Raw genomic sequence first — 27,694 nt, 5'->3', positions numbered from 1 at the left:
AGGACGATTTTACAGACGACGAAAACGAAGTGTTCGACGTTCTCGCAGAAGACGTAGGTACAGCTATAGGCGTCGGAATTCTGCTCGACGGTCTCGAACACGCGTTTACAGGAGCAGATACGTAAGTGTTCGACGATCTCGAAGACGCAATTACAGGCGAACTTATGTTACTGTTCGACGATCTCGAAGACGCACGTATAGGCGAACTTATGTAACTGTTCGGCGATCTGGAAGACGCGTGTACAGGCGTCGTACCCAAATTCGGATTTACAGGCGACGTTATATAAGAGGTTTTTATCGAAGAGGTATAAACCGTCGTCGTTCTGGTAGAAGATCTAATTACAAGAGACGTTCCAAGAGAAGAGGTAACCGACATGGAAGAAGACATGGAAGAAGACATAGAAGAAGACCCATTTTTGTGTATAAAATATGCAAAACAACCTGCAAAGGTACCAATTCACTTTTTTAAATATTCTTAAAAAAATGTTTTTGATGATTGATATAATTTTTTTTGAAAAAAGATTAAATTACAAATTCTGAGAAAAATTTACCGTAAAAATACACATTTGTATTTTCTTTATTTGGAACGGATACAAAAAAATTTTGTTTTGATTGAAGGCAAAGTTCTTCACTTTTTCTAACTATTTAAATCTAAGATGACTGTTATATTTTCACGATTTTGTTTATTTTCTTTACAATACAAGACATATATACCGAGGGTGTTCGCTTCGTCATCGGGAAACATTTGCTTAATTCTCATTTGCTGCGACCCTACAGTTTGTTTATAGTGACAAATGTATAAGACGCATACAAGTAGTAGTAAATGTTCTTCGGCCAAGCCCTTGAAATTAGAAGCGAAATTCACTTGTGGCTTCCGTGAAACTTTAAAACTCGATTTTCAGTAACTCGTTAGGCGTAGGTACAATCAAGATCACCGCAACAAATGTCCCCAAGGTGCCTAGAATGTTCTAATTGAAGACCGATATGTCGACATTATATGAGTGAATTTTTTTTTTTTTTTTTTTTTTTTTGAGAACAACATACAATCATTATAATAAGAATTAATATGCAATGGAAAATATTAATGTACCCCATTGTAATTCTTATATAAACTTTTTTTTTACTTTTATTTACTTTTCCTAATGCTATATTTCTCAATACAGTTGAATTTGACAAATATCTTTATGTTCCTTAGTTCTCCTGCCAAACGACTGAGCTTGTTTTTTGATAAACAGGCAAAAACAAATAACATCACGTAGAAGTGAAATAAGTCATTTATGGATAAACTTATATGACGGAAGAAGTATAATACAGTTTACAAAATGGGAGTCAGAAAAGGGGGTACAAATATTGAGTATAACACATCTTAATCAAAATATTACAAAATCTGACCCAAACACCATCATGACATTGTAACATGATGTACATAGGGAAAAAAGGGGGGTAGTACAGACTAGAATAAGTTTTCAAACCCTACTTCAATCTTTCACAAGGTACAATATACATGCATATTAAGTTGACCCCCTTATAAACATCATAAGTTTGGAAGACATATACAAAATGCTATAAACTGCTGCCTGTCATCAAAAAAGGTGGGAAAACAAAATAACAAACAGCCACAATCCAATCAGAGATTGGATCCACCCACTCAAAGGCGTCTTGGCAGGAGACGCAAAATTCCTTAACAGGATGATTAATACACAAGCGTTTAAACATCTTTAAAAAAAAATTGACATATACTCAGTTCAAAAGACAATACAATAGTTATTGTGAACAAGAAAAAGAAATATCCAATAAGACTGAGTGAAAACATTACTAAGGACAAACCATGAAATAATTTTAAAAAGTATACAAAACACCTGTCTGTAGTAAATATTAACCAGACAGCAAAATGGGAATTTATAATCATGAACACTGACCTTGTCAACTGCAGACAACTCCTGACCAGTCAACAAAGTTGTTAAACTTGCAACATTCTGCATCAAAATGTGCCTCTTGACTGCAGACAACTTCTGACCAGTCAACAAAGGTATAAAACATACACCATGCTGCAGTCAACAAAGTTGTTAAACTTACACCATTCTGCATCAAAATGTGCCTCTTGACTGCAGACAACTTCTGACCAGTCAACAAAGGTATCAAACAAACACCATGCAGCATCAAAGTGCCTCTTAACTGCAGGCAACTTTTGTTCAGTCAACAAAGTTGCTAAACATACACCATGCTGCATAAAAATATGCCTCGTGACTGCAGACAGTTAACTTCTGAAGCAGTCAACAAAGGTGTCAAACATACACCATGCTGCATAAAATGTGTCTCATGACTGCAGACAACTTCTGACCAGTCAACCGAGATGTCAAACTTACATCATGTTGCATAAAATGTTCCTCTTAACTGCAGACAACTTCTGACCACTCGAGAGGAAAAACAGATTACCAAACTGAGGGTTTGAATTTGTGAGGATATGTATAAGGAACCAACAGACAACTTCTGGCTTGGCCCATGCTACACAAGGTGTTTTCAGCCTATTGATTCATTTAAATTTATAAATATTGTATCCTATCCCAGCTGGTCTTTTCTTATGGTTAAAGGTTTTGTAAACACTTTTCAGACACCAGGTAATATGTTATTTCCTGGATAGAATGAACAGCAAACTGTGAATTACAATAACTTATTTCTAATATAGAGAGACATTGCTAGTTTTCTCCAAAAACATGAAAAATGAAATAGATCTGCTTGAAAGAAAGGAAAAGCTGTAATGTAGCTAATAAGCGGAATCTGACAATACAGATAATGTTATACATATGGTATAACGCTTATCTGACATACTATTGGTAACTGATGTCAGCAAGAGACATTTCAAATAAATTAATAAATATTGTGTATATTTAAAGTAATGAAACTGCCTCAACACGTATGGCCCCGTGCTCAGTGACATATAACATATACAAAGTGGTATAAATTCCTTAACACGTATAGTCCCGTGTTTAGACAATCTCCCATTTACAACATGTGACCCACTAAACACGTATGGTCCCGTATTCAGTGAAACATTCCATGCACAATGTACTTTCTAAACCCGTATGGTCCCGTGTTTAGTGAAACATTCCATGTACATTATGATCTAACTATTCAAACACATATGGTCCTGTGTTTAGCCAATATCTATTACAACATGATGTAACCTACTAAACATGTATATGGTCCTGTGTTTAGTAAAACATTTCATGTACAAAACATGTACTTTCTAAACACGTATGGTCCCGTGTTTAGAGAAATATTCCATATACAACATGATGCAACTACTGAACACATACGGTCCAGTGTTAACTGAGATATTCCATATACCAAGTGATGCAACTTTCTTAACATGTATGGTCCCATGTTTAGTGAAACAACATTGCATACAACAATCGTATACGTAAGCTTAAATGCATCATCAATAGAAATTACGGGATCTAGGTCTCATTACAAGCTAGACCCTCAAATGATCTTTCCCGAAAACCAATTTTTAGACGTGCAATGCTCACGGTTTTGTTTGTTTTTCAAATATAGAGTAGATGATTTTAAAGATCAGTGAGTTTTCAACAAAGTCCCCCGAGCCATTAAAAATCAGATCATAACATACTGAGATTGGCTCTCTCTTATGCAACTGTCATTCAGGAAACAGTCATTCAGAACTATATATATATATGTCCAAATTATGTTTCTTAGCCGAAATTTTGTTCAATTATCTTAAGATTGTGATTGGTGATGGGGGTTTCCATTTTTTTCTTTATTTTTAAGTAAATGGAGGGTGGTCTAGATGGGGCAGCTGGAGGTCATATGGAAAATGTAGTAATAAATGTGGAAGAGGAACCCAGAAATACGTAAAATATAGGACATGTACCAACCCGAGGCCACGTAACGGAGGCAGCAGATGTTACGGCAGTAGCTTTAGATACATGTACAAGTCCTGTTATCGCCGCCACTGTGGTAAGTTGAGATCTTATAAAAGCTTTTCCAATTCTTTCATAGGTCGGAAATTTACATCAAATTGTTAACTTAAGTTTATATTCATTGCAGCTTTCTTTATGAAAGTCACTGTAAATCAACATCATATAACAACCCTTAACGCACAAAATCCCGTCACAATAGAAAGTATTTGTAGAATACACAATAGAACCTATAAACACTTCATTAAGTAAAAACACCCAAATCTACCGTTTTTGCGCTCACATTATTAAGCATTTGCGAGAGCAATTGTTTTTAAAACACTGTAAAATCAGCATGTACTTAAATTAATATGATTGAAGAGAGAATATAAGAAAATGGTAATAAAATAATTATAATAATATTGTGTTGTATAACAGCACTTGTCCGTTCCGACAAAATATATTATATTGTTATATTCCGTTTGTCAGTAGAGCCAGTGCTGTTATAATATCGACGACATCAGATGTTAAAATTCAATGCTTAATGGTACTTAATTTATATAATTCTAACTAAAGAGGATATTCTTTTCATACATCTGATATTGACATTTGATATCAATTTACTGTAGATCCAAAATGGTCTGCATGGGGCAAATGGAGAGCAGTAGGAAAATGTAACTGTGGGAAAGGAACTCAAAAATACGTCAGATATAGGACATGCTTAAACCGAGGACTACGTTATGGACGCAAAAGATGTTACGGCAGGAGGAAAACATATAAATATAAACCATGTCGTCGCTCCATTTGTGGTAAAGCTTATAATATTTTTATGATTTACAGTATTTAATCTCTTAAAATTCAACAAAGTACCATATTGTCCTGTACAGAATTTTCAAAATTGATTTAAAAACAATAATTCTAAGGTGCTTTCTAGGGAGCCCCATATTGAGCAAACTTGCATACATGATGCATCTAATTAATATGCAAACTACTTGGCTGGCCTGACCTATATTTTCCGGATGAGTGAACAGGTTAAAGGTCTTAAAGCAGGTTTCATTTCCAAACAACTATGAGCTCTATGTTTAACAAATTTGCATGGATGATACTTCTAAGAATGCACACTTATGGACGTCCTTCGGATGTTGAAACTGACCTACATTTTCCGGATGAGCGTACAGGTTTAATTTTTTAGAGCAGGTTCATTCTAAAGTAGGCATAAACCTTATGTTGAATGAAACACATGGAGATAACTAGCAGCATTCAAGATCAAAAGTCAATAAAACAATATAAAATAGCAGATCAATCACAGACCTCCAAAACATCGGAGATGAGGTCAGGTGTCATGGAAGAGTGAGCATCCCCTGCTGACCGGTCATACCCGCCGTGTGCTCCTCGTCATGATCGGGAAATAAAGAAATTTGCATAGATTACTAGTATACCTCAAAGGATGTACACTAATGGACTTTCTTTGGTTTCTGGATTTGGCATACATTTTCCAAGTAATCATTCAGAATAAAGGTTTGAATGCCCGTCTATTACCAAGAAACGTTTAGGCCTATCTTAACAAAATTTGCAGGGATGGTGCATCAAGCGATGAACACTCTCAAACTTGCTATAGATGTTGGATTTGAATGACATTTTCTTGATGGGTGACTAGTTTTAAGTTTTTGGATAAGTCTAATCCCTAGTACCTGCAAGCTCTATTAGATCAAAAAGGCGAAAATGTTGCATCTTGAGATATAAACTTCATGATTGTTGGTTAAATAAGGGACTTTGCCTTACTTAAAGACAATATTCGTTGAGGTGAGCTAAGTTAAAAGACCGACGACATCCAGATGTTAGAATTCAATGCTTACTGATGCACAGTTTAAATAATTCTAACTCAAGAGGATATTCTTTTTATAAATCTGATATTTTCATTTGATATCAATTGACTGTAGATCCAAAATGGTCTGCATGGGGCAGCTGGAGAGCAGTAGGGAAATGTAACTGTGCGAAAGGAACTCAAAAATACGTCAGATATAGGACATGCTTTAACAGAGGACTACGTTATGGACGCAAAAGATGTTACGGCAGGAGAAAAACATATACATATAAACTATGTCGTCGCTCTACTTGTGGTAAAGCTTATTAAAGTTTTTTAATTGACAGTATTTAATCTCTTAATATTCAACAAAGTACCATATAGTTCTGATAGATCTGAACAGAATTTTTAAAATTAATTTAAAGAGAATAATTCGAAGATACTCTTTATGGAGCTTTATATTGAGCAAACTTCATGGATGATGCATCTACAATGTAATTAGTATGCATACTACTTAGCTTGTCTCGGATGCTTGATCTACCTATATTTTCCGGATGAGTAAACAAGTTGAAGGTTTTGAAGCAAGTTTCATTTTCAAACAACTATGAGCCCTTTGTTTTACAAACTTTCATGGATAATGCATCTAATTAGATTGTACACTACTTGGCCTGCTTCGGATCATGGATCTGATCTACAGTTTCGGGATGAGTGAACAGGTTAAATGTTTTGAAGCAGGTTTCATTTCCAAACAACTATGAGCTCTATGTTTAACAAAGTTGCATGAATTATCCGATGCAAACTGCTTGACTTGCTTCGGATGTGGAATCTGACCTATATTTTCCGGATGAGCGAAGAGATTTAAGTTTTTGGAGAAGATTCATTCTAAAGTACGCATGAGCCTTATGTTGAATGAAACACATGGAGGTAATTAACGAACAGCATTCAATATGAAAAGTCCATAAAGCAATATAAAATAGGAGCAGGGCAAACACGGACCTCCAAAACATAGGAGGTGGGGTCAGGTGCCATGGAAGAGTGAGCTTCCCCTGCTGACCGGTCATACCCGCCGTGTGCTCCTTGTCATGATCGGGAAATAAAAAAAAATTGCGTAGATGATACATCAAAGGATGCAAACTAATGGACTTTCTTCGGTTTCTGGATCTGGCATACATTTTCGAAGTAATGAACCAGGTGAAAGTTATAAAACTATTAGGACTATCTTAACCAGATTTGCAGGGATGATGCACCAACCGATGAACACTCTCAAACTTGCTTCAGACGCTGGATTTGAATGACGTTTTCTTGGTGGCTGACTAGTTTTAAGTTTTTGGATAATTTTAATTCCTAGTACCTGCAAGCTCTATTAGATCAAAACTGCAAAATGTTGCATCTTGAGATTTATAAATCTAGATTGTTGGTTAAATAAGGGAGTTTGCCTTACCTAAAAACAATTTTCGTTGAGGTAACCTCTGTACAAAATCGACGACATTCAGCTGTTAGAATTCAATGCTTAATGGTACAGAATTTAAATAATTCTAACTAAAGAGGATATTCTTTTTATAAATCTGATATTTTCATTTGATATCAATTTACTGTAGATCCAAAATGGTCTGCATGGGGCAAATGGAGAGCAGTAGGAAAATGTAACTGTGGGAAAGGAACTCAAAAATACGTCAGATATAGGACATGCTTAAACCGAGGACTACGTTATGGACGCAAAAGATGTTACGGCAGGAGGAAAACATATAAATATAAACCATGTCGTCGCTCCATTTGTGGTAAAGTTTAATACATTTTCATAATTGACAGTATTTAATCTCTTTAAAAAAAATCAACAAAGTGCCATTTAGCTGTGATAGTTCTGAGCAGAATTTTTAAAATTAATTTGAAGAGAATAATTCGAAGATGTTCTGCAGGGAGCCCTATATTGAGCAAACCTGCATGAATTATGCATCTAATTAGGTAGTATGTACACTACTTGTCTTGCTTCGGATGCTTGATCTGACCTATATTTTACGGATGAGTGAATAAGTTAAAGGTTTTGAAGCAGGTTTCATTTCCAAACAACTATGAGCTCTATGATGAACAGATTTGCATGTATGATTTTTCTAAGGATGTACATTTATGGACTTGCTTAAGATATTGAATCTGACCTACATTTTCCGGATGAGCGTACAGATTTTTTTAGAGCAGGTTCATTCTAAAGTAGGCATAAGCCCTATGTTGAGAAAATTTGCATATATGATACATCTTAGGATGCACACTTATGGACTCTCTTTGGATTCAGGATCTGGCATACATTTTCCAGGTAATGAAACGGGTTAAGGTTTGAATGCAGGTCTGTTTCCAAAAAAAACTATTAGGCATACCGGTATTTAACCAAATTTGTAGAGATGATGCACCAACCGATGAACACTCTCAAACTTGCTTCAGATGCTGGATTTGGATGATATTTTCTTGATGGGTGACTAGCTTTAAGTTTTTTGATGAATCTAATCCCTAGTACCTGCAAGCTCTATCAGATCAGAGCTACAAAAATGTTGCATCTTGAGATTTAAACTTCTAGACTGTTGGTTAAATAAAGGACTTTGCCATACGTAAAATCAATATTCCCTGAGCTAGCTCTGTTAACATCCAGATGTTAGAATTCAATGTTTAATTGTACAGAATAAAATAATTTGAACTAAAGAGGATATTCCTTTTTGTAAATCTGATGTTAACATTTGATACAAGTATCAATTTACTGTAGATCCAAAATGGTCTGCATGGGGAAAATGGAGAACAGTAGGAAAATGTAACTGTGGGAAAGGAACTCAAAAATACATCAGATACAGGACATGTCTAAATCGAGGCCTACATTATTGGGGCAAAAGATGTTACGGCAGCAGGAAAGCATATAAATATAAAGGATGTCGTCGTTCCGTTTGTGGTAAAGCTTTTTACATTTTTATGATTAACAGTAGTAAATCTGAAAATTTAACAAGATACTTAAGAGTTCTTAGACATGTTGTTCTGACCAGATATTTCTTAATTAATAAAAAAAATAATAATTCGAGGATGGTCTGTATGAAGCAGCTAGAACTGTCGGTGTTGTTGTCAGTGTCCGCGTCAGTGTCGACATCGGCGTCAAAAGTTTTGTTCAGTTTATTCTATACCCTACCTTGATTAGAGTTGCATGGAAAATGGTTTTAGCGTTTCATTGTACTAGTCGATGTTTTAGATGCTGAACGTATCTATATGCACAATATTGACAAAACTTGATACAACCACCAGACTGCTTCGGATGCTGGATCTGACCTACATCTTCCGGAAGAGTAAATAGGTTAAAGTTTTTGATGCAGGTCTCATTTCTAAAAAAACTATGAGCCTTATGATGACCAAACTTACAAGGATGATACATCAAAGGATGCACATTACCAGGCTTGCTTCTGATGATGTACAGTGCAGGGAACTAATTTTGTTACATAAACCAGCATCAGGATCAGCATAAGTAGGATCAGGATAGAACTAGCATCAGCATCAGCATTTAAAAAAACAGCATTACTTTGATCAGCATCAGCAAGCAAAGGATAGAACTAGCATTGACCAAAGTGAAAACAGATAAAGGAAAGTCATTTAATACAAATTACAAATAAAAATTACCCCAAATATTATTTTTAATGGCTTAAAATAGCGATGCTGTTTTTGAATTATCCACTTCCGGCAGGATAATCCTACTTCTGGTAGCATTACTAGCATTGACCTAGTTTCAAACCAGCATCAGGATAAGGATCAAACCAGGATCAGGATAAGGATAACTAGCATCAAAATCAGCAAGCAAAGGAAGCATCAAAATCAGCAAGCATAGGAAGCACCAAAATCAGCATTGATGCTGTAACAAAATTATTTCCCTGCACTGTATCTGACATGCCTTTTTATGATAAGTGAACAGGTTAAAATTTGTGGTGCAGATTTCATTCGCGGAGCCCATTCTTCGTGACGCAGATTTCTCTTCATATCTAAGTACTGTACACAAATTATTATTCATGTCCCCCTTTATTCATGATTCGTCAGTTCGAAATCATGCAATCCGCGACGATTAATTTTTGCGACCTAGGAAACATTATCTACAATACTAAGCATGATGATTGGGTATCAACCATTAATATTCGCAAGTTAAAGTAGGACACAGAACTTGCGAATATCAAATAAGGCACGCGATTTAAAGTTGGTTTGCAGAATCTATCATTCAAATCCTACATGTAGACCAGGCTTGCTTCAGATTCTGGATCTGGCATACATTTTCCAAGTACATGGACATGTAATAAACAAGGTTGAATGTTTGGTCTTTTACCAAAAAACTATTAAGCCTATTATTACCAAATTAGCACGGATAATGCACACTCGCAATCTTGTTTCAGTTTCTGGATTTTAATGAATGTCGACTGATGATTTTTGTACTAATTGTTAGTCAATATTTAAATAATTTACACAGACTTGACGACGGATTTCCCATTATTTACTGATCATAACAATTATTGAATTGCGTCATTCAAATTTCGCTGTTAAACGTCTATTAACAAAACAGGTTCTGAAATAAAAATGTTAAGCGTTTAACGTGAATTAAAAATATAATTTAATCTTTGAAGAGAGATTATAGGAAAATGTAACTATAAACAACGGGTTATGTGCTGTATTACACCCCTCTACATCTTCAACTAAAATATTATTGCGGCATTCAGTTTGACAACATAGCGATATTATGAGATCGACGACTTCATGATACCGGTAAAAGACTTCGATGCTTAATGGTACTGAATTGAATAATACTCAATAAAGGGATATTCTTTTTATAAATCTGATATTTACATATTATATCAATTAAATGTAGATCCCAAATGGTCTGCATGGGGCAAATGGAGACCAGTAGGGAATTGTAACTGTAGGAAAGGAACTCAAAAATACGTCAGATATAGGAGATGCTTAAACCGAGGACTACGTTATGGAGGCGAAAGATGTTACGGCAGGAGGAAAACATATAAATATAAACGATGTGTATGTGATGTACTCTTTAGGTTTGATAGGTCTGGCTAGAATTGATTTAATTACTAGTAATTAAAAAATAATTCGTGGATGGTCTGTTTGGAGTCCTATGCTTAGCAAACCTGCGCAGATAATACATCTAAGGATGAATAATTACCAGGTTTGCACCCAATGCTGAATCTGACTTGCATTTTGGTGCAGATCATATTTCTAAGTTAATATAAATCTTTGTTGCCTAAACTTACAAATCTATGGATGAGCACTACCAATTGGCTTCTGTTGCTAAATTTGACCTACACTTCTCGGATAAGTAAATAGGTAAAAAAAAATTAAAGCAAGTTTATTCTGAAGAATGTATAAGCCTTACGTTGAGCAAATCTCCATGGATGATATATCTAAGGATGCACACTAATGGACTTGTTTCGGAATCTGGATTTGATACACATTTTCCAGGTATTGGACCAGGTTAAGTTTTTGGTAGCATGTCTATTACCAAGAAACTATCAGGTCAGTTTTCACCAAATTTGCATGGATGCTGCATCAATGGATGTACATTCTCAAATTGTTTCAAATCCTGGATTTGAGTTAAATTTTTTAATGGGTTACTAGTCTTTAACCAAATTAATGCAAGCTCGATCAGATCAAAACTGCATAAATGTTGAATCTTGAGATGTAAACGTCTAGATTGTTGGTTAAATGTGGAACTTTGCTTTACTTAAAGACAACATTCGTTGAGGTGAGCTCTGTTTACCTATGTTTGAAATTCACATCGTTGCACATGTACACACATGAAGCCACGTAAACAGGCAAAGTGTGCGTGAGCAGTAGCTGAAGATACAAATGCAAGACAAGTTATCTTATAACACGCACTCGAAACCTTGTCACAGTAGAATATACGAAAAAAAACCATGTAAACTCTTCAATGAGTAAAATCACCAAATATTTATATTGTTTAAAACAATTACCAGATTGTAGTTTAAATATGAAAATCAGCATTCTCGTTTTGAAGTCATCATTTCGTAAGTTCTGTGATCGATACAATGACAATTTCTCATTGAGATAAATGCCGACTGACGTTTTCATACTAATTGTTAGTCATTGTTACTTAGGTGACGGATTTTCCCGTTATTTCAGGATCATGACAAGGAGCACACGGCAGGTGTGATCGGTCGGCAGGGGATGTCCACTCCTTCATAAAACCTGATCCCACCTCTTATGTATTGGGGTTCTTGGGTATTGTTTGCACTGTTCCTATATTGTATTGTTTTATGGACTTTTGAGCAAAATTACGGTTTGTTATCTCCACATATTTTATATAACAAATAAAGTACGTTTAAAGTTAAATTGTCATTTTGCCTTGAATTGTAATATTCAACAGTGACATTCAACTTTCCATGTTTAAACATCACTTATGTCTATTAACCACACAGGATCTGAAATGAAGAGATAAGGATTTCATTGTGTACTGAAAATAATATTTTTCAAGATCAAAGTTCATAAAACAGTACAAAATAGGAGCAGAGCAAACACGGACCTCCAAAACACCAAAGGAGGGATCAAGTGCCATGGAGGGGTGAGCATCCCCTGCTGACCAGTCAAACCCGCCGTGTGCGCCTTGTAATGATCGGGAAATCCCGAAAAATTCGGCGTCAATTCAGTATATAAATGATGGACAAATAATTACATGCAGTATGAAAAAAGTCAGTCAGCATTTGACTGAATTAACAATTGTGTTTGCTGATAAGGTTATTGTATCGACCATAGAACTTACGAAATGATGACAAAAAACAAATCTGATATTTACATTTAATATTAATTTTCTGTAGATCCAAAATGGTCTGCATGGGGCAGCTGGAAAGCAGTAGGGAAATGTAACTGTAGGAAAGGAACTCAAAAATACGTAAGATATAGGGCATGCTTAAACCGAGGACTACGTTATGGAGGCAAAAAATGTTACGGCATGAGGAAAACATATAGATATAAACGATGTCGTCGCTCCATTTGTGGTAAAGCTTATTACAGTTTTACAAGTGACATTATTTAATCTCTTACAATTCAACAATGTATATTATAGTCATGATAGCTCTGAACAGAATGTATGCAAGTAATTTAAAGAGAGTAATTCGAAGATGGTCTGTATGGAGCCCTATGTTGAGCAAACTAGCATGGGTGATGCATTGACGATTGCACACTACTTGGTTTGCATCCGATGCTTGATTTGACCTACATTTTCCGGATGAGTGAATACGTTAAAGATTTTGAATCAGTTTCATTACCAAACAACTGTGAGCACTATGTTGAACAAACTTGCATGGATGATACTTCTGAGGATACACACTGATGGACTTGCTTGTTGAATCTGACTTACATTTTCCGGATGAGCGAACAGGTTCAAGTTTTTGGAGCAGGTTCATTCTGAAGGAGTTATAAGTCCCATGTTGAGCAAATTTGCATAGATGAGAACAGAAGGATGTATATTAATGGACTTCCTTCGGATTTTGCATCTGACATACATTTTCCAAGTAATGATTTAGGTTAATGGTTTGAACGCAGTTCTATTACCAAGAAACTATTAGGCCTAACTTTACCAAATTTGCAGGTATGATGCATCAAGCGATGAACATTCTCAAACTTGCTACAGATGCTGGATTTGAATTACAATTTCCAAAGTGACTAGTTTGAAGTTTTTGGATACGTATAATCTCTATTACTGTACCTGTAAGCTCTATCAGATCAAAGATCCATACAAGTTGCATCTTGAGATTTAAACTTCTAGATTGGTGGTTAAATAGGGGATTTTGCTTTACTTAAAGACAATATTCATTGAGGTGAGCTCTGTTAACGATCGACGACATCCAGATGAGAGAATTCAGTGCTTAATTGTACAGAATAAAATAATTCTAACTAAAGAGGATATTCTTTTTGTAAATCCGATATTTACTTTGATACAAGTATCAATCTACTGTAGATCCAAAATGGTCTGCATGGGGCAAATGGAGACCAGTAGGGAATTGTAACTGCAGGAAAGGAACTCAAAAATACGTCAGATACAGAACATGTCTAAACCGAGGCCTGCGTTATTGGGGCAAAAGATGTTACGGCAGGAGGAAAACATATAAATATAAACGATGTCGTCGCTCCACTTGTGGTAAAGCTAATTACATTTTTATAATTGACAGTATTTAATCTCTGAAAATTCAACAAAGTTCGTGATACTTCTGAACAGAATTTTAAACATTTATATACATGCATATATGCATGTAGAATAATTTAGGGTTAATCTATATGGTGCCCTATATATTGATCAAACTTCATGGATGATGCATCTAAGGATGCACACTACTTGGTTTGCTTCGGATGATGGATCTGACCTACATTTTCCGGATTAATGAATAGGTTATAAGTTTTGATTCAAGTTCATTTCCAAGCAACTATGATATCTATGTTGAACAGACTTGCATGGATGATATTTCTACGGATGAACACTTATGGACTTTCTTTGGATGTTGAATCAAACCTACTATTTCCCGATGAGCTTTCTGTGCAGGAGTTCATTCTAAGGTGGATATGGACCCTATATTCAGCAAATTTGCATAGATGATACATAATAATGATAATAATAATAATAATAATACTTTATTTAAAGAAGGTAGCCCGATTAGTGCAAGCACTATTCTTCCCCGGGGCCTTCTGTAGACAAAAATCAATATACATCCATATACAAATACACACAATTAAATAAATAATCATAAGTTATTTCTACATTGTTTTACAAATATTTTGACTTGATGTTTGAAAGCATTCAGTGTTTGAGACATTTTTATATGCACAGGTAAATTATTCCATAAGATAGCACCAGAGTATTGAAAGGAGTTCTCAAAGAGTTTAAGTTACGAGCTGGTACACACAGGTCTAAATTAGATTCTGATCGAAGATTGCATTGATTATTACACTGGAAGTTAAACATACTATTTAAATAAGTAGGGTGAGAGTTGAACAATGATTTATATAACAAAACATATTTATTTACAATAAGTTGCTCATACACTGTGAGCCAATCTAGTTTCTCAAAGAGAGGTTGTGAGGGCGCATCAGGAAGAGCATCTAAAATACATCTTGCAGCGCGTTTTTGAAGCTTATATACTCTGTCAAGATTTGAGTTAGATGTATTACCCCAAATAGTTAGACAATAATCAATTGAAGGCATAATATATGCATTGTAAAACAGCTTGCGTGTATGAATAGGAAGAAACTTTTTAATTCTACGGAGGGCAGAAATTTTACGTGACAGTGTTTTACAAACATGGTCAATATGTACATTGTATTGTAAAGAATTATCTAAATAAACTCCAAGAATTTTTTCATTTGATACAATATCAAGTTTTTTGTTTGATACAAATAGATTAATTTCATTCTCAGAAAAAATTGATCTCTTTTGATGCGTACCAACTAACATGCATTTGGTTTTTGTAGCATTTAGAACCATTTGATTTTGAGAACACCATTTTTCTATAAAAGCTATATCCGTTGATAATGTATCTACAATAGTTTGACAATCTTTACTTGATGCATGTAAAGTGGCATCATCTGCAAATAATTCTAATTTGGATTTTGTAATACATTAAGGAAGATCATTAATGTAAAATAAAAACAGAAGAGGACCTAGTATAGATCCCTGTGGAACTCCCGCTGTGACTTGCTGATAAGATGAGTGTTTGTTGGACAGATGGACACTTTGAAGTCTCTCACTTAAGTATGATCTGAACCATTGTAAAGTTATTGCATCAAAGTTATAACATTGTAGTTTTTTAAGTAGAATATCATGATTGACAAGGTCAAAAGCTTTACTGAAATCAAGAAAAACAGTACCAACAAGTTTACCTTGGTCCATTTCATTTAACCATTCATCGGTAATTTTTGTAAGGGCTGTTTGGCAAGAATGTAGTTCTCTGAAGCCTGATTGAGAATCTACTATAAGATCAAAATCCGAAAAAAGAGATCGTAAATATTTTGCCACATGTTTTTCAATAATTTTTGATAATGTTGGTAAAATAGAAATAGGCCTATAATTATTTGGATCTAATCTGTTTCCTTTTTTAAAGACTGGGTTAACTTTTGCAAGTTTAAAACTCTCGGGGAAAATACCAGCTATGATACTAGTATTTATAATATGGGTCACAGGTTTATATATTATTTGTGAAGTAAGTTTCAATAGACGTGGCCCGATGATTTACTTATATCTAGTTTATTGAGTAAGGTTAGTACTTCGTCATGATTTATGAGCGGGATAGAAAACTTGTCTGCACCTAATTTAGATTTAACAAAATCTAAAAGATTTGTAAAGTCATTTTCCTCCTTATTTATGCCTGAAAGAAGTTCTTCAGAAATATTTGAAAAATGAGAATTAAACAATTCTACTATTTCTTGTGTATCCTCTGTGATGTAATTATTTTTAGCAAGTGCAGCTGGAATATAATTACGAGATTTAGAAGCTAAACTGTTTAATACATCCCACATTTGTTTTGGATTTTTGTTTAGTTCTATAGCTGTTTTATAATAATTAATCTTGGCGTTTTCAATTAGTGATGTGACTTTATTGTGCCATATTTTGAAATTTTCAAAGTCTTTATTTTTATGGAGGTTATCACGCATGTGTTGAGCTTGCAGAATTTCTTGAGTTAACCATTTAGGTCTTGTGTCATGCTTAAGTCTTTTTGTTTTTACTTTTGCATGTTTATCTAATACAGCATTAAAAAGTGAATAGAATTTGTTGAGTGCTTCATTAGGGTCTGAGAATGATTCCAATGATTGGAAATTTACCTCTTTTAAGTCTGCAAGAAAATTATTTTCATTAAATCGTTTAAAGTCTCTGTATGTTATTTCTGTGTGTTTGAATTTGTTGATGTTATTATTTAATTTTCTCGTAAAACAGACAGGATAATGGTCAGATATCGCAATTGATGGTACTGCAGATTCACATATGTTTTCTGGTAGGGTAGTATAAATATGGTCAATAAGAGTTGATGAGGTGTTTGTTATTCGTGTAGATACATTAATTAGCTGTGTGAAGTCATATTCTTCAAAAGCAGAGGTTCAGTATCTTGGGGGGTCTTTAATCAGGTCGATGTTAAAGTCACCTGTTTAAATAATTTCAGCATCGTCACAGCGGGATGCACAATTTATCTCCCGTGTTAGACTTTCTACCCAGCAGGTGGTGGCAGATGGGGGCCTATATGTGGTACAATAAAAAATTGGTTTTGAGTTTGGAATATTAATTTCAAGCCATATTGATTCAATGTTACCTATTTCAAAATCATTTCTACGTTTGTAATGTAAATTTTTGGAAACATAGACCATTAATCCTCCTCCTGATTTCAATAATCTATCTTTTCTTTCAAAATTAAATCCTTCAATATCTAACACACAGTTGTCTGTTTGCTCATTTAAAAATGTTTCACAGATACCAAAAACATCCATAGAGCGATATCCTGATAAAAGAATTTTAAGTTGGTCAATTTTTGGCATGATGTGACATATATTTAGATTCCCAAATCTAAGACCTTTCTTGACGAGTCCGAAATTGTTTAAATATTTATTTGATTTTTCCTTTTGTGATTGGTCAATATTTGTAGAAATTGTTGAATTAAGAATTTGTTTTGGTGATTTAGTAATGGAGGATGTACATGGTTTCACATGAAATACTTTTTTGACAGGATTTACATTACAGTTACTTTCTGACTGTGAAGGAGACATTAAATTTTTAGCTACATCTGATCCTACTGATTGATCTTTGATATTGCGTGCACTACAGATATAAGAACATTTGCATGATTTTTCACCACATTCGGCACAGAGATTGTTTAAAACACTAAAGGGGTTTGAATTTAAGAGGGTAGATTGTTCGGCATTTTCTTCTTTGCCGAATTCCTAATACGAACAGTGTTTTGCTTTGTGACCTGGTGAGCGGCAGTTCCAGCAGACGATTTTAAATCCGTGCCGACAATTCTGGGAGGAATGGCCAGATTCACCACAGTAGAAACACACATTCATATTTTCAGGTATATTTTGTGTGTCATTTGAACGACGCGTTTTAATTATCCGAACGTGAGCATCATACGCTTTCAGAAGTGTTGATGTTCCCCTGTCGGATAAATGGATCCCATCCTTCCAGAACAGATCCGAGGACTGGAACATATTTCGGAGTGAGATAAAATTTACACTGTATTCCTCACAAACAAATTTGATGATTTCGTTTATTTGGGAAACACTGGTATCTCTTCGTGGTGGTATCTCCGAGATATAAATTTCGGTGCATGGCGATCTCCTTTGGATATCAAGCACAATTTCGGTGAGATCACATTCACTTGTCTCAATATCTCTGTTGCTGGAAGCATCATTTCCACCGGCAAGGATGACGATTGACTGGAATGGTGTTAGATCAATTCCCAGAAGAATCCGTCTAATATCGGACAGCCGAGCCCCTCTGTTTGTACGGACTGCAACATTTTTCAGCAATCCACGGGTACGGATTCGCTGTAGGATCGAGCTTCCTATTATTAGAACAGATTTTCCAGATGGAACATCGGTCGTCGGGTTATGGTTCTTTTTTGGTCTGTTGAAGGTTTTCTGTTCTTTTTGGGCTGGCAAGGTTTCTGTAGAAGTTGAGAGTTCCCTTGTCTCAACTTGAGTACACTGAGTATGTCTTGACACGCCTTGTACATGATTATCCTTAATGTCCCGCGTATCAATGGCTTTAGTTTTTCTAGGTGGTTCCCTTGTTTGAGTAGTTGCATCTACTGTTTGAGTGTTCTTGTTCCGAAGAGAATGCAACTCCCTTTTCAGTCTGGCAACTTCCTCAGAAAGATCAGTAAGAGACTTTGTCAGTTTTTGAATAATTTGATAGCTGTTACAGTTCTAACATGGTCTGCTTTCTATATCTTGCAGTTTAGGGGTGGAGGTATTTTGTGGCTGTAGCATCCCTTCAATTTTACTAACCTCAGTTATTGGCAGGTGAGGAATTTGTCCGATGAACCCTCGTAGCCAGGTGAATCTCTCACTACCTTGAATATGGATTGTCTGCGTTGATTTGTAAAGTGTTGCTGTAACATTGCCATTATCTGATTTATAAATACATCCGTTTTTGAAACCAGTTTTGGTAAACAAAAGTTCACTGTTTAGAGTGGTCACGATGTCTTCAGTCCTATCTTCATCATAGTTCAATGTGATACTTTGTAACGCAAATTTATTACCAAGAAACTATTATACCTATCTTTACCAACTTTGCAGGTATGATGCACAAGCGATGAACATTCTCAAACTTGCTTCAGATGTTGAATTTGAATTACATTTTCTTGTTGAGTCTAATCCCTAGTACATCGTAGCTCTATCAGATCAAAGCTCAAACATGTTGCATCTTGAGATTTAAACTTCTAGAACATGTAGAATGTTGATTAAATAAGGGACTTACTTAAAGACAATATTCGTTTAGGTGAGCTCTGTTAAAAGATCGACAACAGACAAGATGTTAGACTTCAATGCTTAATTGTACAGAATTAGAACATTCTAATTAAAGGCAATATTCGTTGAAGAATCTGATATCCCGGTATACATTTAATATCAATTTACTGTAGATCCCAAATGGTCTGCATGGGGCAAATGGAGACCAGTTGGAACTTGTAACTGTAGGAAAGTAACTCAAAAATACGTCAGATACAGAACATGTCTAAACCGAGGCCTACGTTATTGGGGCAAAAGATGTTACGACAGAAGGAAAACATATACATATAAACGATGTCATCGCTCCCCTTGCGGTAAAGCTTAGTACACACATATATGATTGAAAGCATCGCTTCTCTTAAAACTAAAACAGTAAAGTAACTTTTTTTAGTTCTTATAGTTATGAGCAAATAGCGTTTTTATTCATTTAAAAAACCGAAATCTTGTCAATATGGGATAGCTGGAGCCCCATAGGAATATGTAACTGTTGGAGGCGAACTCAGAAATAAGTAAGATACAGAACATACCTCAGTGTCTCAACATTCATTTATAAATCATGTTATACTCAGTTGCCGTTGCCCTAAGTGTGATTATTGATGGAAACATTTTCCATTATACAAGAGAAAGAAAGAGTTGATGATTTTAATTTTTTTTCTCAAATAAGACTAAATTCTCAAATTGAACTAAAATGAATACTTTTAAATAACTTGGATTAGTGCACATGATTGCATAACCTTGATCCACACCACCTGATGATCCTTCAATTATATTACATGTGATATGACCTGTCAAAACACAATTTTTTTCCGATATACTTTTATTCCTTCATGAGGCTTTATACTTCCTCACTGGGAATAGGGATGGAACACAATTTTTATTTAATCTGGAATCTACATTTTATATGATTCACATGTATATGACTTAACAGAACCCATCTGTTTCAGTTAAGAACAAATTCTATTACAAATGTATATTCCGATGTGAAGACTTCATACCCTGTTGACGCCTCTCACTCAAATATACATTCTTTTACAATCTAAATAAAATCAGACTTCTTAGATCCGCAGATTCAAATTTACACTACCTGAATATTCTTCGACAAAAGACTTATCATCGTCCTTCTGCTCTTAAAAGGATTTAGAAACTTAAATATTTCCTGTATAATCTCGGGTAAAACTTTGATTTCCGAAAAAGATCCCAATCTAACTTATTGACATTATTAATTGAACAATATATATATATATATATATATATATATATATATATATATATATATATATATATATATATATATATATATATATATAAGATTCTGTTTTTGTTTTAGACCAAGTGGCATTTCCAAAAGATTTTTTTAAATTATGTCACCAAATTTTAACAGGTTTTGAATTATCCTTCTGTGAAAGTATGTGACCCTTCATTAAAAAATTAATCCCTTTTTTCAAAGATGCTTGGTGTTAAGTTTAGTAAAAACTGACATAGAAATTTTGAGAAGTAATTGTTAATGTAAGAAAAAATAGAAGACATGCTCAAAATGACAGGCATCCCAAGACGGAAACGGAACACTGTTCGATCAGGAAGAACTATATAGTCTGGTGCCCTGGCTCACTCTTTCCAAAGCCTAGTGTCGCGGATCATATAAAGCAAAACAAGGACAGGGAACCAGGCTAGAGAACCATTTTCATCCTTTGATTCAAGCAAACTAAAATCACAAATGATTTTTACTTCATGAGGATATTTTATTTTTTCTTTATTTATGCACTTATTCAATTCTTTTTAAAGTAAGGAAATGGTCTGAATGGGGTAAATGGAAACCCTTTGGAAAATGTAGCAACTCATGTGGAAATGGAACTCGGAAGTACGTAAGATACAGAAAATGCTTAAACCCTAAAAAGGTGTTCTGGGTAAAAATGTGCTTTGGCAGAACATCCATGTACAAAAGTGAATCTTGTTATGGAAACGATTGTTGTGAGTACAAGTGTCTTTCATTTGTTTTGTTTTGAAAATTCTCAACATTATTTACGATATTAAATTAAGGAGAAAAAATATAATACATCATACTAGCATGTTAATATCAATCTAAAATATACTGGGAGTATTTCTGTTTAAATATTGCTACAATTTGTCATTTATAATTATAACTAAAGAGGATATTCTTTTTAAAAATCTAAATATTTACATATGATATCAATTCACTGTAGATCCCAAATGGTCTGCATGGGGCAGCTGGAGACCAGTAGGAACTTGTAACTGTAGGAAAGGAACTCAAAAATACGTCAGATATAGGACATGCTTAAATCGAGGACTACGTTATTGGGGCAAAAGATGTTACGGCAGAAGGAAAACATATGCATATAAACGATGTCATCGCTCCCCTTGCGGTAAAGCTTAGTACACATAATTATATTAAGTGAAGCATCGATTTTCTAAAAATTCAACACAGTATTAATAGTAACTTTTTAGTTCTGATAGTTTTGAGCAGAATATATGTTTTGATTCATATTTTAAACAAAATTCAAGAATGGTCAGTATGGGGTAGCTGGGAACCCCGTGGGAATATGTTACTGTAGAAGGCGAACTCCGAAATATTAAGATACAGAACATGCCTCAGTACCTCAAGGCCATTCAACAGAGGCATTAGATTTTAAGACGATGTTCAGCATTCAAATATGAATCTTGTTATAGACGCTGTTGTCCAAAGTGTGAGAAAATATTAATGAAAACATAATTTTTTTCCTTCAATTATATTACATGTATATGTAATATGACTTACTAGTATCAAGAAGACGATTTTAAAGATAATTTTTGATATAAGTTGAATCTCCTCATAAGGCCTTACATTTTCTAACTGGGAAGAGGGAGGGAACACAACTTTATTTATTCTTGAATCAACATAATATATGACTACGAAGCCCCTCTGTTCATATGAAGCAAACTTCTATTTCATGTGAAAAGTATATTACCATGTAAACACTTGATCCCCTGTTGACGCCTCACTCTTCAACAAACGTTCTGGTAAGATATAATTAAAATCAGACTTCTTAGATCTGCATATTGTATACGGTAAATATCTGAGTATGATTTTCATTAAATTTCGTTCTGGAACTAATTTAAACACATTTTACACTACCTGGATATTCTTCCATAAAGTTACGAGGTACCCGAGTAAGCATGCCAAGTATATAGTTTTGATAAGCAATGGTGCCTCTGTCAGAATTGTAAATTTCATGGCCCCTGGATTAAACACGAACCAAATTCAATTGTTGGAAAGTTGTTACATACTCAGGTTACCTAAAAAAAATAGACGACAAACTCTGAAGGACATGTCTCACATAAAAGACGGATAAGAAACACTGTTTGATCAGGGAAAAAATGTTATCGTTTAGCACAATTAAATTAAAATCATAACTGATTTTAACATTACAAGAATGTTTAATTTTTTAAAATCTATGCACTTACTCATTACTTTTCAAAGTAAGGAAATGGTCTGAATGGGGCACGTGGAGTCCTGTTGGAAAATGTAGCGAATCATGTGGAAATGGAACTCGGAAGTACGTAAGATATAGAAAATGCTTAAACCCTAGAGTAGTGTTCGGAGTCAAAATGTGCTTTGGTAGAACATCAATGTACAAAAGTGAAACTTGTTATGGAAAAGATTGTGGTGAGTACAATTTTCTTTCAAATTTTTTAATTGTAAAAATATTAAACATTATTTAAAATGTTGAATAAAAAAGAAAAAATATATCTTATGTTAATATCAGTTTTAATTTTAATTAAATTCAATTTTAATATGGATTTTAAAATAAATTGAACAACTAAAAAAACAATGCAATTGTCATAATAAAGATATGCAATTAAATATGTATTATCTCAGATAAGTGCATATAAAAACATCAAGTATGTATTTAATAAATTTTATTGTGGCGATAATTGGGCACGGCTGTTTATCCAGAGACACAAATTATGAAAAGCTTTTGGTGTCTCTTGCAACACAACAAAACAAAGATTACATAAATTAATATTAAATCTTCAAACTCAGGTTCAAAGTTCATAGATCAAAGGTCAAAGTTCACAAACTCCATCTCGGAAAGTGGTAAAAGCCTTGACCCTGGGAGGTGCAGAGGTCAAGCACTTATCTATGTATATCTAAATCCAAAGTTTACTTTTCAACTTTCATGAGTTACAAGTTTATAATACACAATAACAAGCTGGAAAATTTCTACCGACCCAAGATGATGCTGGGATATTGAAAAAGGAAGTTGCAACCAAAGCGCCCTCAGGTGTTTTTATTAAAAGGGCAATAATCAACTAAAATATTTGACAAAAACTTAAATAAAAGTATTCTCCATGCTAAAGATCTCTCCTAAAATATATATTGTTTGAAGAAAATTCAATTCTTAATTGTCGACGCAAAATTTTTAGGGTTAAATTTGTGTCTAATGTTCCATTTGTGGAACTTGAAAATGTTTCACAATTATATTGTTAAAAAATGTTTAAAATTATACATGTATCAACAACTAAAATCTTAAAGATCTTTCCGTTTATTCTTCAATGTTTATTTAAATCATTTTGATTTAGGACAGAAAGGTATAAAAGGATCTCTTCCTATCCCCAGAATATTGCTTGAACTTGAAAAAGTAAATGCATGTTTTCAATGCTAAAAATATTTACGTAATCATTATTTTGTTTCTGTATTTGGCCGTTTGAATCATTGAAACAATAAAGATGCCATCAGATTAATATATTTCCTTGAAAAGAATCAAAAATAATTTCCTTTACTGTGACTATGATTCTATATATCAGTTTGACCATAGAGTACATGTAGAAAGAATTTTATATTTTAATAAGATGACAGATACAAGACAACAAACACAAAGCAAAAGGCGGAGGCAAGACTACCTTAGATGAAAAGAAGATCGTTTCTTGTTTTTGGCTTAAATGATCTGAATATCATCCTGCTACTGAAATAATTGATTTTAAGCTAAAATTGTTTTAATTTTCTCAATCATTACAATACGTGTATTTTATTCCACAACTTTTAAAGGAAAAGAATGGTCTGATTGGGGCACATGGAGCCCCTTTGGAAAATGTAGCGAATCATGTGGAAATGGAACTCAGAAATATGTTAGATACCGAAAATGCTTAAACCCTAGAAAGGTGTTTTGGGTTAAAATGTGCCTCGGTAGAACATCAATGTACAAAACAGAATCTTGTTACGGGCAGAATTGTAGTACAGGTGAGTATTGGTCGATGTAAAACACGACACATTTTGGATATTCGTAATCTTACCGTAGACTTTTTTGAGAAGCACTGACTTTTACAGTTGACGAATTCTCACACTAGGACAATGTACGGAAGCTCTTTTACGATATAAATATTTTGCTCAGCATTTAATTCAACGAAAATAAAGGGATATTTCAAAACACAGATAAGATGCAATTGTCCTTGAAGAAAACGACAACCATCTAACCCTCAAATCCAGGCCTTCACATGTAAGTGCCCCTTACACCATTATTATGACCACTAGAAAGGTTTCTTTATCCATTATAAATTCTGTACCTCCGTAGATGATACAGGTTTAAATGTCCAAGTAAACAGTCGACTATAAAAGTCAGTGCTTCTCGTAAAAGTCCTGTACGTGGTTAGACAAAAAAATTACACTGAATTTTGATATATTGATTTGAAAACATGCTTAGGAAGTGTAGATATTATTTTGCTTAGTCTTGTTCCTAATGGATATTGTGAAGGATAAAGGGGTTTTAGCCTTTGAATTTAATTATTTTTGCATTATGTTGTTATTGTTATTTTCCCTTCCTAAAAGTAAATTGATATTTATTTGGCTTTAAGAATTTCTTTTTGTTTCTGTTTTGTTTTTGTTTGTTGTTGTTGTTGTTGTTTTTTTTTTTTTTTTTTTTTTTTTTTCTTTTTTTGTTTTGTTTTGTTTTTTCTTTTGCTTTTGACATCAAATTTCGAAAATGAAATTCTGTTCGACACAATGGTCATGGGATTGAAACTGTTTCTTATATTTCTTTAAGAAAAAAAAAGAAGGGAAAATGTTCAAACGTTTTAAGGATTTTCCCACTTAATACTATAAACGTATTACATTTTGCGGTGTATTCTTTTTAGCGCCTTTGGCGAAGAGAAACTTCTGCTAATTCAAATACACGCTAAATATCTTGCCTATTTATAAATAAGTACATTAAAGAATGCGCTAGATCAATTCTCCCCTAACTTGTTCAAAATTCATTTTGCGCCAATAACGTACACGTACGTCAATTATAATACATTTACAGTATACAGTCATCTTTTTCTCAAAATATCTTGAACATGAGAAAAATGAACAAGTTAGGGTTCCAATATTCATTAAAAGTACATGTATTAAATTGTTTTTATTAGATGACAAAGTTCATGGAGGATGGTCTGATTGGGGAAACTGGATCCCATTTGGAAAGTGTAGTAAATCATGTGGTAATGGAACCCAGGTTTATGTGAAATATCGGTCATGCACAAACCCAAGACCGAGAAATGGAGGGAGGAGATGTTCCGGCGGAAACTCCAAGTACGAACGTAAACCCTGTCACGTTCAAAAGTGTACCAAAGGTAGGTTTATTTGAATGAAAATTGAATTCGATAGAGAATTTAAACTAAAAAAAAGTTAATACATGTATTTCAATATTAAAAATATTCAAATAACCATTACTGTGTTTTTGTATTCGGCCGCATGAATCCCCTTAAAAAATTAAAGATACCATCAGAATAATATACCGTCTTGGAAAAAATCAACATTAATTGTCTTTTTTGAGACTCAGATGTTATATATAATATATCTTATGTTATAATATAATATATAATATAATATAATATAATATATTATATATAAGTTTGACCGTAAAGTAGAAAGAAGATTATGTTTTTAAAAAGATGACAGATGCAAGACAACAAACATAAAGAAACAGGCGGAGGCAAGATTCCCTTAGATGAAAAGAAGATCTGTTTTTGGCTTAAATGATCTGAATATCATCCTGCTACTGAAATAATTGTTTTTAAGCTAAAATTGCTTTATTTTTCTTAATCATTGCAATATATGTATTTTTCCATAACTTTTAAAGAAGAATGGTCAGGATGGGGCAAATGGAGCCCCTTTGGAAAATGTAGCGAATCATGTGGAAATGGAACTCAGAAATATGTTAGATACCGAAAATGCTTAAACCCTAGAAAGGTTTTCTGGGTTAAAATGTGCCTCGGTAGAACATCAATGTACAAAGCTGAATCTTGTTACGGGCAGAATTGTAGTACAGGTAAGTATTGGTCGATTTGAAACATGTCAAAATTTGAATAATCATAAATCCTCTTGTAAGAGGTTTTACAAGAAAATTACTCTGGATTTTAATGATAATGATTTAAAAACATGCTTAGGAAGTGTAGATAATGTTATATTCCCAATGGATGTTGTGAGGTTTAAGAAAAGTTGGATGAGCTAGGAATAGCAGTTAAAGAAAAATCAGGGAATGTCATAGGACAGTCAGTGACAAAGACAGCGAGTGTAGGAGAATGTCAGGGAAAGACAGATAATGTCAGTACATGTAGCTGACATTGAAATGTCAAGGGATTTGTTTGAATCTTAACGGTAAAATCATTACGTGCAGTAGAGGAATTCGAAATGAAATCGTGTTTATGTCAAAACAGAATTACAAGTTATATATATAAGCAACAAATACTCATAATAGCGACGTTTGAACACAACTTCAAAATCCTAAATAGGAAACATTATTTTGTCGATTGGTTACAATTTTTGACTTCAGTTAATTTCTCCATATATTTCTATTGTTATTTATCATCGTTAAATTGAACCTCAGTATGTTTCAATTTATTATCATACCCCCCGCTTGAAAAGTGGGAGGGTATACTGTAATCGGTATGTCCGTCTAGCTGTCTGTACGTCCGTCTGTCTGTTACGCTCTGAGGTATTCATCACTTATGCGCAACACCTTTTATATCACTGAATAAAATTTAATGAAACATTCACAGAATCTTTATTACATATTGCCATTGTGCACCTCCTATTTTATTTTTTTATCCGAGACATATTTTGGGTTTCCCTGCCACAGCAAAACACATGACTTTGTCATCAGTTATAACCATATGGGAGGCGGGGGTATCATTTAGTGAGCTCATTGCTAACAGTACCTCTAGTTCGGCAGCTTCTATTATTTTTTTTATCAAACTAAATTGATTCCGATCATGATTTATTTATATGTAGCTGTTGATGGAGGATGGTCAGCATGGGGTAGCTGGAAACCATCGTCAAAATGTAGCGAATCTTGTGGAAATGGAACCCTGACATACGTAAAATATAGATCATGCACGAACCCAAGTCCTGAAAATGGTGGCAAGAAATGCTATGGAAGAAGTTCCAATTACAGCTATGGATTTTGTTTTGGCTTTCTATGTGAAAGAG

General features: G+C 34.1%; 1 protein-coding gene across 1 annotated transcript; it reads left to right on the top strand.

Annotated features, from left to right (window-relative positions):
* Positions 1–27,694, top strand: LOC134281138 (A disintegrin and metalloproteinase with thrombospondin motifs adt-1-like; the record flags this gene model as incomplete). The annotated part of the gene is made up of 15 exons (XM_062763606.1): positions 1–449; positions 3,787–3,975; positions 4,544–4,723; positions 5,855–6,034; positions 7,317–7,496; positions 8,468–8,647; positions 12,567–12,746; positions 13,709–13,888; positions 19,371–19,550; positions 21,019–21,204; positions 21,438–21,617; positions 22,712–22,897; positions 24,281–24,472; positions 25,633–25,836; positions 27,497–27,694. Coding segments are annotated over exons 2-15 (2,437 nt in total), but the record flags the coding sequence as incomplete, so codon positions are not given.

Source organism: Saccostrea cucullata, unplaced genomic scaffold (genome assembly GCF_032062105.1).
Source record: "Saccostrea cucullata isolate Sc308-1 unplaced genomic scaffold, CSIRO_AGI_Scuc_v1 ctg5627, whole genome shotgun sequence".
NCBI classification, from domain to species: Eukaryota; Metazoa; Mollusca; class Bivalvia; order Ostreida; family Ostreidae; genus Saccostrea; species Saccostrea cuccullata.
The sequence above is the reverse complement of the archived record's forward strand: the minus strand, read 5'-3'. Positions and strand labels throughout refer to the sequence as shown.